Source organism: Crinia signifera, chromosome 7 (assembly GCF_055691185.1).
Source record: "Crinia signifera chromosome 7, ASM5569118v1, whole genome shotgun sequence".
Classification (NCBI taxonomy): domain Eukaryota; kingdom Metazoa; phylum Chordata; class Amphibia; order Anura; family Myobatrachidae; genus Crinia; species Crinia signifera.
The window spans coordinates 35,436,214-35,455,465 of NC_139223.1; the positions used below are offsets into that span (position 1 = coordinate 35,436,214).

At 45.5% G+C, this 19,252-nt stretch overlaps 1 protein-coding gene across 1 annotated transcript in view; it reads right to left on the reverse strand.

Annotated features, from left to right (window-relative positions):
• Positions 1-1,554: 1,554 nt before the first annotated feature.
• Positions 1,555-19,252, reverse strand: part of MYO15A (myosin XVA) — a 140,949-nt gene continuing 123,251 nt past the window's right edge. The window contains exons 56-64 of the mRNA XM_083154966.1: positions 16,742-16,836; positions 15,089-15,166; positions 14,419-14,515; positions 13,813-13,973; positions 13,401-13,534; positions 12,654-12,787; positions 11,187-11,320; positions 3,833-3,973; positions 1,555-3,670 (exon numbers count right to left, since the gene is read on the reverse strand). Coding sequence (XP_083011092.1) covers positions 3,569-3,670; positions 3,833-3,973; positions 11,187-11,320; positions 12,654-12,787; positions 13,401-13,534; positions 13,813-13,973; positions 14,419-14,515; positions 15,089-15,166; positions 16,742-16,836 — 1,076 coding nt within the window. The 3' untranslated portion in view covers positions 1,555-3,568. The remainder of the gene's footprint in view (positions 3,671-3,832; positions 3,974-11,186; positions 11,321-12,653; positions 12,788-13,400; positions 13,535-13,812; positions 13,974-14,418; positions 14,516-15,088; positions 15,167-16,741; positions 16,837-19,252) is intronic.

The window sequence follows — 19,252 nt, forward strand, 5'->3', positions numbered from 1 at the left end:
TATATCAGTTTACAGTCCTGAAAAACACATGCAATTCATAGTAGATTAGGTAACACACAGCTTGTGTTTCAGAACGGCCACTAGCGCATGTTGTCACATGACAAGTTGGGTTACAAAACCAATGTTTCGTATAATCAGTAGAGTTGTCACACACAATAGGAAGAGAGCTACACGGAACTGATTTCTCATGCAGCAGAGGAATGAGAAGGGATATGTTTTTGTTTCATATCCCCTTGCACGGTACCGAGGGGAATCAACGGCGGCGAGGTATTTGGCAAGGCGATGTCTCAACAAGGGGCTCAGTAAGCTGCGAACCTGAATCAGGCCTGAAGTTCCTGACTGTGTGTGGACACCTCCAGTGCTGTCGTTGCGGACAGCAGATCTTTCCAAGTCTCGGCTGACTAGCATGGCAGTGCGCTCTCCTTGTCCTGCTTTGAACCTCTCGGTTTTTCTCCTCGCTTGCCTGCCAGTACAATTACGCAGACACGACCTGCTGCCTAATGCACTTTGACAGGTTCTGTTTTCCTCCATGCTCACCCTTTTGTCATTTTCTCCCAAGCCTCTGGCAATACAGGGTTAAAACCAGCATGAGCCTGTACCTGTCATTATCTGCAAACATTCGCGTGGCTTACCCCTGGTATGTCGCCTCACCCACATTGACTCAAAGTGTGTTTTGTTTTCAATGTGCAGCACGTATCATACTAATTAAATAATGTTATGCAAATGGCAAGAATATGCAACCAATCTGTTAGACTCCATCAGCCTAGCGTAAAGAGCAAGCAACAGGACAAAACCATGCTGCACATGGGTAGGAAGTTACAATTGGGTGGGGTGTGTTCAGTCTGAATCTAAATTGCAGTGTAGAAATAATGCTGTGTAACATTTGTGGGCTGCATGCGAAAGCAGCCAGTATTTACCCTGCACAGAAACACACCCAAATCTACAGTAACTCTCTCTGCACATGTTGCACCTGCCCCACCTGCAGTACAGCATGGTTTTGCCCCTTTTGAGAAGAAATTTGTCCTGCAATCAGGTCTGAATTAATGCCTTATGCTGGGTACACACCAAAACGATTTGGGCACAATTTTATCAATCTGGATCCAATTCAGACCAATTGGATGCAGATTGGGTCAAAATCGTTTGGTTAGATCTGAATTGGATCCGATTCCGATCCTACCTGCTGCAGGTAGGATCTGTAAAAGATCCATTCATCTGAATGCAGATGGGATCGGATCGTATGCAAATCATATGCAAATCGGATCACGCAATTTGCATACAATTTGCATCCAATCCAAATCGTTTTGGTGTGTACCCAGCATTAGAGTCTGTAACCTCCAATGAGGTAGAACTGACACAAATGACAAACATTCCCTTCTGTACAGTGCTGGGTACTTGGCGGCACTTTTGAAAGAAATTATAACAATTAGCAACATGCCTTTAGTAAAATAATGATTAATTAATCATAAAAATAAGACAATTAATCAGTGTAATTTTATTTTTATATAAAAAAGCATAAAATACAGAAACTGTTGTATCTATAAAACCAACAAAACATTTAACAAAAAGTCTGTAAAACAGGACAGACATTGCCAATTACACAAAAAAAAAAGCAGAGTAGAAAATAGACATCAACGTAATGCAAATGTATTTATACAAAGCAATGTGAAACACCATTCTATTACCCAGAATCCATTGCTGCAATGGAATCGCCACTTTTTCATAAGTTTCCATCTAGAATAGATGTGGGAACGTCTGTTTTTAGTGTCCTGTTACTTTGAGGGGACTATGGAATCCGATATACAGTAAATATAGAGCATTTCTGTTTCCTGGTAACAGTCAGTCTTTTGTATTAGGAAAAAGGTCCTTTTCTCCCAAAGTTAGGTTATGAGGTATAGAGACACGGAATAAGCTTTATTTGTAAACTGGCAGGGCCAGACTGGCCATCTGGCAAATATGAAAAGGGCTGAAGGACTGAAAAACAAATAAAGATTATTGAAAAAAAAAAAGTCTGGTGGGCTTGTCCAGCCACATAGAGACTGGGGCTAGCCTCCCTGCACTCTGCTCAGCAGCCGGCCACACGGAGACAAGGACTGGTCAAGCAGCATCTCCGCCAGATGCTCCAACCTAGAGACATTGGAACATCTTGCGAGTAGGTATGGCCATCAACCATCGATGTTTTGCAATCATCAATGGCTTATGGCGGATGTAAAATAGTTTTGTCATCGATAGGGGAGAACCAGATGGTTTCCCTTGGTTGATGTCAAGCATAAACGCATATTTTTTTTAATTTTTTTTCCTAATGGGACAGGACACAGAGCATAGCTCCACCTCTGACACCCGTGAAGCCCCACTCCCATGTTATGATTGGCCCATGGACCATGATCACTATCGATGGCCAGTTGCACTATTGCCATCAATGGCAACGATGTCCAACCCTAGCTGTGAGGCCAGGCTCCCCTGTTTGGTTGCATGCCCCCATGAGCTGTGACCACGCCCCTTTGTTGTGTGCGCAATAGGTTTGATTCTGAGGAAAATCCGTTGTGTCTAGGCGCCAGGGTGATTGTGTGGTAGAGATGCAGCAATATGTGCCCGGGTGTGCATTATCACTGTTATAGAAGCACGCACACACAACTGTTGTCTCTGTTGCCACATCACACAGAACTGGTATGTCAGGCCTAATAATTGGACTGTGAGGTGAAAGGGAACAGGTCAGCCAATGACTCACACTAAAAAATCAAACAGCATTTTTATCCTACTTAACCAGATTAACAATTGAGCAGATTGGGACTACAGCTCAAGGCCTCCACTTAAAAATAGGCGCATCATTATGACAGCATGGTGATGCCCAACTGCCCACACTGCCAGCCCTTTACCATAAGAATTAAAATAGTTTTTCCATTTTCCTCACAAAATGTTGCCATATTTTTCCTATTATTAAGGAGATGTTGGGTCTGTACAGGCCCTGTCATAGGGGTGTACAGGCCCACATGGAACTGGCTCCACCCACGCATTACCGGCCACACCTCCTCTGCCTCTCACTGTGGGCCTTTGATCATTTCAGCCCCATGCACAAGTGGGCCTAAATCCAACCCAGACCTCGCTATAGTTTATGAATTTGAAAATGTTTTCCAAACTCAACAGAATACTGCGCCAAGCTGCGTCAAACTAATGACCACAAGAGGGAGCTAGAGCAGCAAGTTAGAAAAGTTTCTGTTACTTCTGATATAGAGTACATTATCGGCCTGATAATGATTAATGGAGCAGTATAAAACGATGCTGTTTCTCAGTTATTTTAATTTTGGATTTATATTTAATTCATGAATTAATTAATTTCATTTAATGAATGGAACTGCTGTCATGTTACTTTTTAACGGTGTCAGACAGCTAAGGTAAAGTTGTTGCAATACTTTACAGAATTAGCTATAAGGCTCTGAGTATCGCTCACAGTGAAACAACAACCAGGATAGTTTCTCTTATCAAGAGTAACGGAACAGGACTTGGGCTTTGTAAAGTGCGGAGTCAAAATAAGTTCAACCCTCCAGGCCAACAAAGGCTGCCACATTAATGATCAGAGCAAGGTGATCTCGCTGGGTGGAAGCGTCAAGCGTTTGTCACGACTGTGAAGAAGGTTTTCCATATGGACGGCAACTACCCGGCACAGCTCCAAACCCTGCGGAAGGAAAGAGTTAACAGTCAGCACAGCATCATGGGAGCGATGTAGCTTTTTAACAGTAATGTTGAGATCTTGCAACCAATCAGCTTCTGGCTCTCATTATATAGAATGTACTTGATAAATGCTAGCTAGAAAGCGCTAGGTTGTTCCCTGCTTTACCTGCTCCAGCTGTAGTTGGGTTATGCGCTGTGACATCATATCACCCAGCATGACATCAACGTAGGGGTAACTGAACCCTGCTGCAGGACGCTGGGTCCTAGTGCTCTGGATATCCTTGAGAGGGAACGTCACCATCAGCTTCTGTAAGAAAACCAATAAATCTTGTTATAGTCACAGGAAGAAAAACATTGAGACAATTTTCAAGGCTTGCAATTAAGTTATGCCTGGAATAAAGTAGCATAAGCTGGGCTCGATATCTAATAATGACTTGAGAGAGATAAAAGAGTAGGAAGTCTAGATTTGCAGCCTGTGGCTAAATAGGTTTTATGATTTCAGTTAAAGAGAACTGTTCTCATCGTATCACTGGTACAATGTTGCACCAGTCGCTCTGTGTGCAGGTCTCCTGCGTACCAATAGCAGCGCTGATTATTGGTAATGCTGTTGCCTGATTGGTTTGCACAAGGCCACCTGCAGCAGACTCTGAGGCAGTAGTAGGCAAACGGCAGCTCTGAGGGGTTGATGTATGAGGCAGTGATAAGGGAGGAGAAGTGAGACAGAGAAGTGGCCAAAGGCAACCAATCAGCACTGACTTAACATCTATAATTTGCATATTATAAAATTATCCAGAGCTATGGTCGACAAGGTTGAAAGGTCGACACAAGCATTGGGTCGACAGTCAACAGGGGGAGAACCAGATGGTTTCCCTCCTTCGATGTCAAGTATAAACATATAGGGGGTTATTCTAATCCACTCTTTCTGTCAAAATCCTTCTTAGATGGACAAAACCATGTGCACTGCAGGGGGGGCAGATGTAACATGTGCAGAGAGAATTAGATTTGGGTGAGTTATTTTGTTTCTGTGCAGGGTAAATACTGACTGCTTTATTTTTACACTGCAATATAGATCTCAATTTGAAGTAAAACCCCACCCAAATCTAATTATCTCTGCACAAGTAACATCTGCCCCACCTGCAGTGCACATGGTTTTGCCCATCTAAGAAGGATTTTGTCAGAAAGAGTGGATTAGAATAAGAACCGTCTCTCTTTTCCACGTCAGCACTGTACACCGATTGGACTTTATTATCACTAGTTTTAATATCTAGATATCAGATACAGTGATAGATATCAGACTATTGCCCTGCACACTGACGAAGCAAGTCTTTGCGAAACGGTCCGTCTGAACTTTACAGCACCCCGTCAGCTGCAGCGTGCACTGGCACGCTGAGCGCGGCATGATCTAAACCTGAACCATCTGACCGCTGGTAACAGACACACGGAGACCCGGACCACGGAGCAATATCCATACAGCAGGCTCTTTCCCCGGGCTCCTACAGAGACACGTCTCCGACCACAGAGGAATAAGGTATCACTCTGCGACTGTGCCTCTCTTTCTATAAACTTTGGGACTCTGCATTCGGGAACGCATTAAAGCAGAATCTAGTCCCCCATACTTTTTCTCTCTATATATACCAGCCCCCGCTATTATTTGGAGTACCGCTCACCCCCCACCAATACCCAAGGGCAAGTGGGGAGCAGCAGCGTGCTCTAGAGAGATAAGAGGCTTGGCTATTTTCTCTATATTAATTCTATACAGCTAATTATTTTTCTCACTGGTACGCACTCATCCCAAGTACTCAAGGTGAATACCCTGCACTGAACTTGTATCAACAGGGCATATTTCCTTTTTAGGAAAGGGACAGAAGTAATACCTTAATTTCTACCCTATTATTCAGGAAAAGGTACTCGCTCACTTGTAAAAACCATGGTTATACCAGACAAGAAGCAGCAGTCCCTAAAACCGGTGGGGGTTGTTTTCCCACCATTTATCACTTTTCTGAGAGGCACCGCAGACATACCAGCGGCATTTTTCTTATACACTGGTATTAACCAGAAAGCAATTTGAATATATCATTATTCGGTACTTATGTAATATCTGGACTCCCGTTTTTCTTATGAGACCGCGTCCCCTCGCGGAGCTCGCTGCGCTCACCACGCTTCGGGCACGGTGGCTCGCTGCGCTCGCCACACTATATAAAATCAACTCCATGCATAGTTGGATAGTAGGGGTATGAAAAAATGGGGTGCATTTAACATGGGAGTCCAGATAATACATAAGTACCCATTATTCTTGTGTCGGTGTCAGGTTTTCAATATAATTAATCTATTACCCATATTGTTATCCAATTAACATTGCAATCAACCCATATTTTAAAGAAAAGAAGGAAAAAGACTCTCTTTTTGTCGGGGCACTCTTTATACAAAATATTTTTTGGGAATTATGAAAGAAAGGTAAATAGAATAATAGTTTTGGGGTGACACGGGGGGTCCTCAAATATGCAAAGGTTGTAAGGTTTAGTAACACAATTATGGTATGTTCAGGGAATTCCCCTGATGTGTAATGAAAGTTTAATTAGATAAAATTTAGCTTTTAATTAGAATATCTTTAAAATGAACACTAGACATGGACACACAAACAAGTAACATAAAGAGGTTGTGAAAAAAGTATTTTATACTTATTACCCCAGAGTTTCCAAATATCTATGGGATAAGATCCCTCTGATATAATTTACAGAGGATGCGCTCTCTCTTACAATGATAAGCACACACTGGGAACAATCACGTATACAAATCCTATGTTAGGAAAGAAAATGCTGTGGCTGTAATGCCTGTTGTAACTATGGGACATTCAGTACATAGTTGTTGTTAGGAATACCAATGTTGCAATTTCCAAACAAATATATTCATTTAAGTTGCATACATTAGTATCACTGACAGCACTAGCAATTAACGTGTGCGTGTTTGAACTAATAGTCCAATTTAATCAGGGATGATCAGGTTAATCAGATAAGGTGCGTACACACGGGGCAATATGATCGCTGGCAATATATTGCTAGCAATATATTGCTCAGCAATCATATTGCCCCGTGTCCCGTTTTCATCTGCGACCAGAGATGGTCGCAGATGAAAATTTAAACACAGCTGGGTGAAGAGGCAGTGGAAGTCGCTGGTCGGAGGAGCATGTTCCTCCGACCAGCGACCATTCAGGGGCTGAAAACGAGAGCGCGCACCCGGCGATTTATCGCTGGTGCACACTCCAATCACTGGCAATATGGTCGCTCAGCGACCATATTCCCAGAGATTTCAGCCCCTATCGCCCCCGTGTGTACACAGCAATAGAGAGACTAGTCACAATAACAGTACTTTTGAACATGATCATTATCACGGTTATGATAGGAGTACTGTATTTGTAAGTATAATAATTTTCACAAAAAGTTTATTTTTAAGCTTCGCGAAATATGAATTGCTATTGTGACTGTTATTGCCAAAATGGCAGTAAGATAAGAATTGCCTAGAATAATTGGTCTCCACCCTCAGAAAAAGGATAGAGGAAAGAAAAAAAAAGGGGGGGGGGGGGGAGGGAAAGAACAGAGAAGAGAGAGGGTTATGAGAATAGAGAGCCGAACAGAACTCCTAGGTGACGGTTCACCGATTGTATATACCTGTAGTATGGCAGTGAACACGATTGTTCATATTCAGGTCTCCCTGAATGTTACTGGTCGTGTTTCGCCATACCAGTTGCCACTTGTTGTATACAGTGGACCTTTGAAGGTATTGTGGGAAGTCAACCTAAATTCCCTGTTGATCCCCTTTGAGGTGGCTGCTGCCCAGCTATATATACCTATAACAATTTGAGGGGTGCAATGATTTCCTGCAGTGGGGTCACCCCCTCTGTGTACTCACACGGCCCAGGTTTTGTTAGCTTCCGTCAGCATGCAGGGCCGTTTCTAGACAATTTAGCTCCCAGGGCAAAGAAATAAAAATGCGCCCCCCCCCCCCCCAACACATAACATGGTATAGAAGAAATTGCGCGCGCCGAAATAGGGGGCGTGGTTTATTTTAAAGGGGGCGTGGCTTAATATAAGGGCGTGGTCTATCAGGAAACAATTACCTTACATCTCACTTTTGCAACCTGCACGTCTAGACATTGTCCTCCCGCACTTAAGTTGGCGGGCTGAAGGCGACACAGTGACATAAAAATATAAAGGCCCACACAGTTACCTAGTACGCCTCACAGATCAAGGCCAAACAATGACTGGCTACTTAATTCATTATACACTTTTTACCCGTGATGCCAATTACACATTACGCCGCACACTGTGATGACAATGACATATTACGCCGCACACCATGATGACAATTACACATTATGTCGCACACTGTGATGACAATCACACATTACGCCGCACACTGTGATGACAATTACACATTACGCACACTGTGATGACAATTACACATTACGCACACTGTGATGACAATTACATATTATGCCGCACACCATGATGGCAATTACACAATACTCCCCACAATGTAATGCCTATTACACATTATGCCCCACACGCCGCTGCCATACAACTGATGCTGTTTACTAATATGCCCCCACAGTGGCAGATATGCCCCCACAGTGCCATACATATATGCCCCCACAGTGACAGCTATGCCCCCACAGTGCCATACATATATGCCCCCACAGTGCCACATATATATGCCCCCACAGTGCCACATATATATGCCCCCACAATGCCATACATATATGCCCCCACAGTGCCAAATATGTCCCCACAGTGCCACATATATGCCCCCACAGTGCCACATATATATGCCCCCACAGTGGCAGATATGCCCCCTCAGTGCCACACATATATGCCTCTACAGTGCCATACATATATGCCCCCACAGTGACAGCTATGCCCGCACAGTGCCACACATATATGCCCCCACAATGCCAAATATGCCCCCACAGTGCCAAACATGCCCCCACAGTGACAGCTATGCCCCCACAGTGACAGCTATGCCCCCACAATGCCACACATATATGCCCCCACAGTGCCAAATATGCCCGAACAGTGCCACATATATGCCCCCACAGTGCCACACATATGCCCCCACAGTGCTACACATATGCCCACACAGTGCCATATATGCCACCACAGTGCCACACATATGCCCCCCTCAGTGCAAGACCTATATGCCCCCACAGTGCTAGAATATTATATCCCAGCAGCAGCACAACTCACCATTGCTGCTGCTGGGGAAAGCAGAGTCCGGGTCTCCTGCTGCTGCTGTTGCTGCTTCATCAGTTCCCAGGGGAGGGGAGGGGATCAGGGGAGCGCATTCTAGCGCATCTCTCCTTCCCCTTCACTATGCCAATCATAACTCGCGGGCTGGCTCCTGATTGGCTGCCGGCCCGCGAGATGATTCGCTAACAGCCCAGTGACACAGACAGGGGAAGGCAGAGACGCGCTATGCGCTCCTCTCCTCCCCTTTCAAATCATCTGTTGCTGGTGTGGCCGCGGCGTACGTACGCCGGGGAGAGGCGGAGGAAGGGGGGGGCAGCGGCGTGGGGGGAGCTGCCGGGCGCCCCGGCTATCCAACAGTGTCGGAAGCCGGGGAGAGGCGGAGTAAGGTGGGGGCAGCGGCGTGGGGGGAGCTGCCGGGCGCCCCGGCTATTCAACAGAGGCGGACAAGCCGTGCTGCGCCCCGGGCTGCTGCACGGCTTGTCCGCCTCTAGAAACGGCCCTGCAGCATGTTTTCATGTTGAGGGGCTTTTTTAGGTATTGCGGGTGAGCGGACCTCAAAATTTGGCCTAGGGGTCTGGGAGGGATGGAGGGGGGGTGGCTGCTGCCCAGCTGCATATACCTACAACAGTATTCTGGGACTCATGGGTTTCCTTCAGAGTGGTCACCCCCTCTGTGTACTTGAATGGCCCAGATTTCTGTCGGCTTCCACTAGTGTCACTTGACGCTAAGGGGCCTTAAGGTATCGCGGGTGAGCGGACCCCCCAATTTGTTGGCATAAGAAATGAGAAAAGAAGGGGGAAGAAGAAGGGTTAAGTGAAAGATTGTATAAAGACAGGCAGGTAGCCTCAAATTGAAGATGTTATATAATTGTTCAGTTTATTTGGGACATAGGTTTGAGTATTGCGTTCAGTATCACACATATATATTTACCCAGCTGTTAATGAAGTATGAGAGGATACATGAGAAAAAGATGAGAAGGTGGGAAGAGGAAAGAATAAGGGATGGAGAAGAGCAGAGAAGGGGAGACCAACGTTACCTCTCTTTTCACCCCGGGGGTCAGGTTCTACGACCTCGCCCGGGTATGCCACTGTAAGGTCACTAGCAGTGTTTTATAACTGATCCGCCAGTTGCTGGGGCAGGATTGCGTCTCCGGAGCCCGCTATGGCTCAGCGTGTAATGCAGGCTGTTGTAGCGGACGTTTGTTAGCAAAGTTCAGCTGTAGTCCGGCGTGTCTATTATAGTTAGGGCTAGTGCACTGGTTTATCCCCATCCCCTCTTCCTTTATAGTACAATCAACCCATATTGTTATCCAATTAACACTGCAATCAAACAGTGTTCAGAAATATCTGTTATAGGGTGTCACTAAGCACAGGGGAAGATATTCCGCTATCTCCCACTGTGCGCTAACATAAAGTGCGTGCACTAATATCTATTCATCCTTTGCATTTGCAAACCTGACTCTTTAATATACAGTATATGCAGTCAGAGACACAAGTTTATAGAAAAGTGTCACTGAACACAGGAGTGATATTCTGCTATCTCCCACTGTGCTCTAACTCACAGGGCATGCACCAATATTCTGTCTGTGACTAACCTGATTATTGATTTTACACACAGTCAAGGAAATTGAAAGTCACAAGAGGATATTTGCAATATTGGAGTAATACATTAACCAAAAAGTATATATTTTCGCAAAACTCAAAAAGTTAATTTATCTGTCAGTTGCTCCAAAACCGTCCAATATTTATAAAGAGTGGCGATTATAATTTTTGTTTCATGTATTTGTATGTCACTGTATATGTGCTGTAAGTTAATTTTATTCTTTATCTAAGATATAATTAAAAGTTAAGCTTTAAATTCTGAATAAGTTGTGCCCCCAAAACCAGAGAGTACTGTTCTGTCTGTCCTTGTACTATTGCCCTGCACACACAGTTCGATTTTGTCTATTTCTTTTTTTTTATTTTGCTTATATAAGCGGCCCGGTGGCATCGAAGTCAAATGGAAAAATAGACTGTGCAGGCAAGACTAGATCTGTACTCTATAGTCTAAGCCGAAGGTATACACGGTGCCATACAATTTGATCCCGATTGATCAGGATTGAATAGAACGTAAATCGCACCGCGTGTACACTACTTATTATATAGGCGCACTAGGAATCAGTTTGGTGTAACAATAGACTAGGCATAGCCAGAGATAGATAATATTAACTTGGACTGTAACTGCCCCGGGAGAGGATCACCCCAAAGGGGGGCCCCAGAAATAGCCTCGTACACATACATGAGTTTCTTTGTTGAGGAAGTTGAGCCCATTCTGGTTGACAGCCAGGATACACGGGGAGATGACCATGTTGTTACTGCAGCTCTGGATGTAGAAGAACGAGGAGCCAAACATGGGGTAGGCACTGACCAGACCTGCAAATAGGGGTAGGGCTATCAGAGTTATATACAGTACAGTATATTTGTGTATGTTACAGTCCAACCTTCTGTGATTTCCTGGCCTTTTGTTCTCTGCAGTGCCACCATACACACAACATGAAGCATTCAATCATTGCACCGAGTCACGGTTATGATTCCACTTCTTAGTCATTTTGATACTATGGGGCAGATGTATTAAGCCTTAACAAGAGATAAATGCAAGGGTGATAAAGAGAGATAAATGTCCAGCCAATCAGCTCCTTACTGACTTTTTTCAAACACAGCCTGTAATATGGCAGTTAGCAGGTGATTGGCTGACATTTATTTCTCTTTATAACCCTTGCATTTATCCATGTTAAGGCTTAATACATCTGCCCCAATGACACCTACATTAAGCTACTGATGCATGGTACTGTTCATTATATTTAGTCCTAATGTTTCAGTGGTATCAATCAGATTCTACTGCTTATTTATTTAGCACTTTCTAGTGCCACCCATTTCTGTTTTATATTGTGGCAGGGACAGCATACTTCCACATGAGGGGAATGTGGAAGATCCAGTCCAGGATTTAGAGCAGCAGCAGGGCTAGGGAGATCCAACCCAGGTTTTCCTAGGATGTATTGGGAATCACTGGCTGATTAGCAGCACCTGGTGCTTCCTGATACAGGTGTGTTCAAGACAGGAGGTTGGTGTTCCCAATGGCAGTTAGTGCCTGTGCTATAAGCTTGCGGCGGATTACGTTAGGGATTCTCTGGAAGTACCCTTAAGGTCCCCATACCCTTTGGGCGGGTTTCACAATGTATTGGGCCAAGAATTCAGCCCAAATCGGATGTGTTTGATGTTCCTGTCAGGTCTGATGCACATCAGACATATATATATATATAGATGATATGCAAGTGGACTACGTTTCGTCTTATGCTACCAGGATGAGCACATAGGGTCCCTCGGACAGTAGCGGATAACATCATATTTAAGCAGTTGATAAAGTGTGGTCCCGTACCATAGTGGGAAACTCTAACATGACTCTTAACCCAAAAAGTGGCTCCACAATTGCCAGTATTTCATATTTAGATCTCAGCAAATTGATAAGTAATTATGCCGCTTTGCCATGAAGAATGGTGCATAGTTATATGGTTATGCAACACGGTATCTTGACCTTTTGTCATTATCCAAAGCAAGAATCATCTATTTCAGACTTGGGAACTAGTGTAAAGCTTGGCAAATCAGTAGCAATAAAAGTCACATAATAGTGGCGCAATAGGAGTCACACGTAACCTGCACCATTTCTATTACCATAAATGACGGCTTACTTAGGGTGTGGTTTCCTTACCTAAGAACTGCGCTCTTCCCTGGTGAGGACTGAGTGGCTGGATCTGCTGCATATGCTGCATGACCATGTTCAGCCAAGACTGAGGCTTCACCACCTTGTAGTACTGACTGGGGATGTAATCCTGGACTTCTCGCCTGTAGCAGCAGAAAGTGACATATAGAGGAGGAGCACAGGTAACTCAGCTGACTACGCCCCCTAATGGTTGGGTGATATCAGTACAAGCCACAAGAGTTCTAGACCAAATGTCTTTATCTACTAGAAGCAGCGGTGGAGCTTGTGGGTGGTGAACCCAGGTGCAAAAGTATCATTTAGGCCCCCCTACTCCACCCCAACCAAATTCACAATATGCAATATAGCAGTGGGTAGCAGGGGGAGGTAGAGTGTGACAGGGGGAGGCAGTGGGTGACGGGGAGGCAGAGTGTGATGGAGAGACAGAGGGTGACAAGGGGAGACAGTGGGTGACAGGGAGGCAGAGTGTGACGGAGAGACAGAGGGTGACAAGGGGAGACAGTGGGTGATAGGGAGGCAGAGTGTGACAGGGAGGCAGAGTGTGACGGAGAGGCAGTGGGTGAAAGGGGGAGGCAGTGGGTGACAGGGGGAGGCAGTGGGTGACAGAGAGAGGCAGAGGGAGGCAGTGGGTGTAGTATACAGTATCACAAGCTGGATATGTCTCTCTGTAAATCCCAGGTGTGATAAAGCCAAGTATCTGGGTAACACACACGCTATATGCAGAGGAGGGGTACGCACGCTGTAGGGAGGTACACACTGTCCTTGGCGCGGTGCTGTAGAGCCGCCAGTCTGGATATCTGCTGGAACTGTTGCTCCGTGGGTTTAGTGTGGGACAGAACGTTAAACAGTCCTTTCAAGTAATCCGGCAAAACCTATCAATAGATAACACAGGGTGGACAGGTTATTGCCGAGATACTAGTGCGGTTGGCTGGCAAAATACAGGGGGATATTCATTAAAACTAGGGTGCAGTGAAAACATGCTGCAGCAACCCATAGCAACCAGGAGCTAAATTTCATTTTATGATCTGTACTTTAAAAAAAGTTAGCCAGAATCAGGTTGGGACGGGGTACTGCTCATTGTACGCATCGTACAGTGTCCGTCCGCTGGTTTCCATGAATGTCCCCCGTTCCCACTGAGCCTCCCTTATACCTGGTTATAATGCATGGTCACATATAGCTCATTCTCAAACTTCAACGGCTGCACCCAGATGACGCGTCGGAACCAAAACATGTAGTTACTGTCAGTCTTCTCCATTTCTGCCGACACGTCCAGGATGTACTCTTTCCTGTTCAGCGGTCTTACGTTCTGACCTAGCAGATTAAAGGATCATGATGTCAGGCTAGAAGGGATCACATCAGCTTCATATACTATGGGGCACATTTACTAAGATCGGAGTTCTATTGAAGATGGGATGTTGCCCATAGCAACAAATTAGATTCTATGTCTAAGTTATTTAGCACCTTCCAGAAGATATTCCCATCCCAGCAACAACCCATCTTCAAACTTCCCTGACACGTCTCCATTGGTGGAAGGGTTGTTCTTCAGGAATTTTATATTTGGTTGGAGCCGAGGTCTCTGGTAACAATACGTCATCGTTTTATTTATTTAGTTAGTTTTGTATTCCAACTGACAATATGTTACAGTAGAACATGTATGATTATATGTATTTTAAAACCTCGCCAATGCTTTCTGTAGACTACGGACAATTAGAAGGTGGCAGAGATATTGGCCGACTGCCTTTAAGCTTGAACTTACCCCTGTTGGTGACAGCGAAAATAGCATATTCGTTATACGCCTCGTCCCGGTGAACCCCCATCTCCATGCAGATTTCTTCTATGACGTCGAAAGCCACCTGCGGAGAGAGAGAGTGCCCGGCATTTACCTGGTAGGTTGGCCACAAAATACTCCTTCACTTTGTAGATCTGTACAGCCGAATGTGCCAAGGTCTCATGTGTCCACTTTCAGCATCCGTACATGCTATAATACCGCTTGGTGCATCCATCCATGCTATAATACCGCTTGTGACCATTTTGTGATGGTCCGTGTTTAGCATCAGAATGAAGCCAGGAGGGGAGCCGGGACCAGCACAGCGAATACAGGTAAATATGCGGGGGATGGGGGGGGCATGGGCGGCCGGAGTGGTGGAGGGGGGGGGGCGTGCTTTATTATCGGCGGGGGGCCCCCAAATTATAGTTAAGCCGCTGAAGCAACTCCTTCACTTTTCATTTTAAGAAACATGCAAGTCTACACATAAAGTGGGCGCTGTATGAGACAAGTCAATGGACTGTATAATTAATGTTGAGTATTGAATAAGCCATTTTGAGCTAACTAATATTTACTTAAGGCAGCAGAAAATCCGAGTTGGGGATACTAATTAATTTATTATTCTTTTTTGCTTTATTTCCTTATACACAATGTCACTCACCGAACAAGTCTTTATCTTGAGGTGTCGCTCAATTCCTCCCGGCAAGAGAAACAGCTGACGCTTGGAGCTTCTCCCAGCCTGAGGGTAAAGAGAAAACTTATTACGAGCCAGCTATTAAAAAAAAAACTTCAGAAGAACGTGAGCACCACCTAATGCCCACACATGGGTACTGCAGGTGGATTGGCAATCAAGAATGCACTGTAGAAATGAATAAATAACATGCAGAAACACAAAATAGCACGTATCATACTTGACCAGGATACTTTGACTCAATAAATTTTTAAGCTTGGCGCTGGGATGGATATCTAACAAACAACCAATAATGAACAAGTTATGGCGTCAGTCTGTCCTAAGCAGACAAAAAAACCCGGTACTTGTTTCTTAGCACGGCGCCCGTCGGGTCCCATCCAATGTTCCCTCTAATTTTACGAAGGCTGTGTGCGGCAAAAGATTTTGGCTGTGCAACTTTGGAAGGAAATTTAAATTTTTGTGCGTCACTTATATATAACTGGAAAATGACGTTCAGCATTTGTGTTAACTTTACTTCAAAATTATATTAAACATTTAAACATTCAAAACACAGCACACAATGTAGTTAATGGGTGAAACACACATTAATTGAGTCGACAACTGCAAAAAGGGACCACTGCTGCTTTGTGCGCTCTGTTGTAATGTCTGTGCGCACGCTCGTCAAGTTGTGTGCGCGCGCACGTGCGCACAGCTTAGAGGGAACACTGGTCCCATCGCATACCTTAACTTAAGGTATGCGATGGGACCCGACCGACCCGATTTTTGGGCTTTAAAGATGTTTTTAACGCACTTTGAAAATCGGTCGCATCGCATGCCATTATAATGGCATGCGATGCGACGCGACCGACTCGTTTTTACATTGGACCCAATGTAAAAATGGTCCCTGATTAATTATGTGAAATGCCCCCCCATTGTTAACGCAACGCCACGTTCAACGTCAACCCGAAGCGTGGCGAGCGCCTCCGACCTTTTTATGCCCACTATCCACGTCGGCGCGGAGTTAAACTTATATAGTGTGGCGAGCGCAGCGAGCCACCAAGCCCGAAGCGTGGCGAGCGCAGCGAGCCCCGCAAGGGGACGCATAATACGTCTGAAGTAATGCGCGTCCGCTCGCCACGCTTCGGGCTCGGTGGCTCGCAGCACTCGCCACACTATATAAAATCAACTCCACGCCGACGTGGATAGTGGGGGTATGAAAAAGTCGGAGGACGCGTACCGCCACCCCTCGCGGGCTCGCTGCGCTCGCCACACTTTAGGTTCGCGTTGATCGTGGCGTTAACAATGGGGGCATTTCACATAGTAATTACCCATCAGGGTGGGTATACAATGAAAAATGGGGTCTGGGGAGCATTTAACATTGGGGCCAATGTAAAATCGGGTCTCAGGGACCATTTAACATTGGTTCCAATGCAAAAATCAGGTCGATGGCATCGCATGCGATTTGGTCGCATGCGATGCCATCGACCCGATTTTTTGCGACCCGATTTCATACAATTAAAATCGGTGGCACCCTCCTAGGAAACAAGTACCAAAAAAACTTAATAAAAGTACAAATCACAATGCAGCAGTATAGAGTTTCCCATTTGTCTGCGACCAGGCGAGTATCATGAAGGGACCACTTACCACCATGGCTTTCAGTTCCATTGCACTGGGGTACTCAGACCGCCCTCCGTACTGCAGAGTTTTACGCAGGTTTTGCTCACAAGCTTTTGCAATCCCTGGAAAACATAAGCATGTGACATAGAACAGAGTAAGCAGGGGGCCAGCACAGAGATTTGCTTTATGGTCATCAGCCCCTGTTACTGTATATAATGTGCATTTACAATGATAATACATAAATAAATATATTACTGGAATATGTAACCTTGCCATTGTTGACCTCATGCTGTTGTCGACCTTCCAATCCTGTCGACCTTAGCCATGTCAACCTAATTTTGGTGTCAACCTAAGCCCTGTTGACCTTCAGTGGTCAATCCAATGTATGTTGACCTTATTTGAGTCGACCCCATGACCCATACCCAGATAGATAGTATTTTTACTAATGATAAACACCAGTGTCCAGGTTGATGTCACTCATGCAGTGCTCCCTTTCCCTTATAGCAAGGTGGGTAGCGAATCTAGGAAACCACAGGGGTAAAACAGGCTCTAAGCTCAGAGACACAGAAGGTAAGGTCTGTGCGAGGCCCGGTATTGCAGCAGCCACAGACACACTGCATCAAGCAACTACTGTACCCGTAGTGCAAGACTGAGCTGAAGCTAAAGTCAACGACAGTCATAGACAGAGACACGGTTGCATCAGCATCAAGGAGATTATTCCAAAGTAAAGGTCAGGGCGCAGGAGCAAAACAGGAAGTGTGATAGTAACAGATACACAGCAGAGCAACCACAGTGGACAACTCATTGCACTCATGTCCTGGATATTAAGGCACATAGGGGGAAATTTGCTAAGAAAAAATTGTGGAAAAAAATCGTATTTTCTCATACATTTTTGGCGTATACGTATTTTTGGCATTTACTATGCCAAAAATACGCATTTTCGTATACGTATTGATGGGACATTCGTATTTGTATTTACAAATACGAATGATTACACGATGGATACAATACGACAGAAATCACCATTCAAAAGAATGGTGATTCCTGATTTACTAAGCAGCCGTATTAGCGTAAAACGCCCACGAGTGGCGGGCCAAATATGCCAGGAAAATACACTTTATTTTCCTGTCGTATTTGCAGGCTTCAGTGTGTAAACAATTGAAAAATAAATATGAACCCGGACGCCGACACAGACGCCGACACCGGACCAAGACCGAGGGCTACCTACGGGCTCAAGATAGGTAAGTATCAGTATGTATGGGCTTTAGATGTAATAAAGCTTTATTTTTCTTGTGTGTCAGTGTGTTTATTTGACTATTTTTACTACTGTGGAACTACAAGTGCCAGCGGGCCCTTTAATGCCCCGCATGCTGGGACTTGTGGTTCTCCAAGTCCCAGCTTGCGTGGGAGGCTTGCTGGGACTCATAGTTCCACAGTATTAAACAATAGTTTATTCTATTTTTTTTACACTGAATCAGGGCCACCTGGGACAGCACCAGGCTTCAGCCTGGTCAGGTAAGTCCTGGAGGGGGGGGGACCCCTTTATTGGGGGGGTCCCCACTCCCCCAGGGCCCCTGGCCAGGCTGACTGGTCAGTAGGGATGAATGCTTTGGCCGGGGGGACTTGTATAAAAAGTGTCCCCCCGGCTGTGGCATTACCCTGCTGGCTGGTTTGGCCTGGGGCTGGTTCTTAAAATATGGGGGACCCCCAGTCATTTTGTCCCCCGTATTTTGGGAACCAGCCCTGGACCTGGGGCTGGTTTTTAAAAATCGGGGAACCCCTATTTGGTTGGTTTCCTGATTTTTTAATACCAGCCCGGCTCTTCCAGCCTGGTGCTGTGTGTGTGTGTGTTTGGGGGGGGGGGGCTGGGAGGGCACGCTGTTTTTTACATTTATTTATGTATTTAACCCAGGGTTGCCGACCCTCCCGGAATTTCCGGGAGTCTCTTGAAAATCAAGTCCCCCTCTCGGCCCCCCGGAAGGGTGGGCAACCCTCCCGGATTCAGGGGGGACCCCCGCTGTCCCCTGGATCGCGGCATTAAAATGCCGCATTCCTCGGGTCTGAGGGGAGGGGGCGGAGCTAAAATGGCACAATCGCGTCATTTTAGCCCCGCCCCCTCCATGGAGATCCGTGAATTTGCTGGTTTAGCATCATGGGGGCGGGGCTTACTGATGTCACTCTTAAGCCCCCGCCCCCTGATCGGCTGTTGAACCTCTCCTCTCCGGGCTTCTCCCGGAGAGGAGTATAATAAAGTCGGCAACACTGATTTAACCTTTTTTTTTTTTACAGTCTGCAGCCTGCACGGGTCTGACTGATCCGTGCAGACTGCCTGCAGGAATTCATATTAGCGGCCGTATATACGGCCGCTAATACGAATCATTACGCCATCGTAGGGTTACAAAGCAGTCATATTTGACTGCTTTGTAAATTCCCCTCCGGAACACGACGTATGCAGTCGTATTCATTCATATTAAGAATACTAATACGATATTTTGTATTCGTATTCTTAGTAAATTTCCCCCATAATGTCTAAACCTT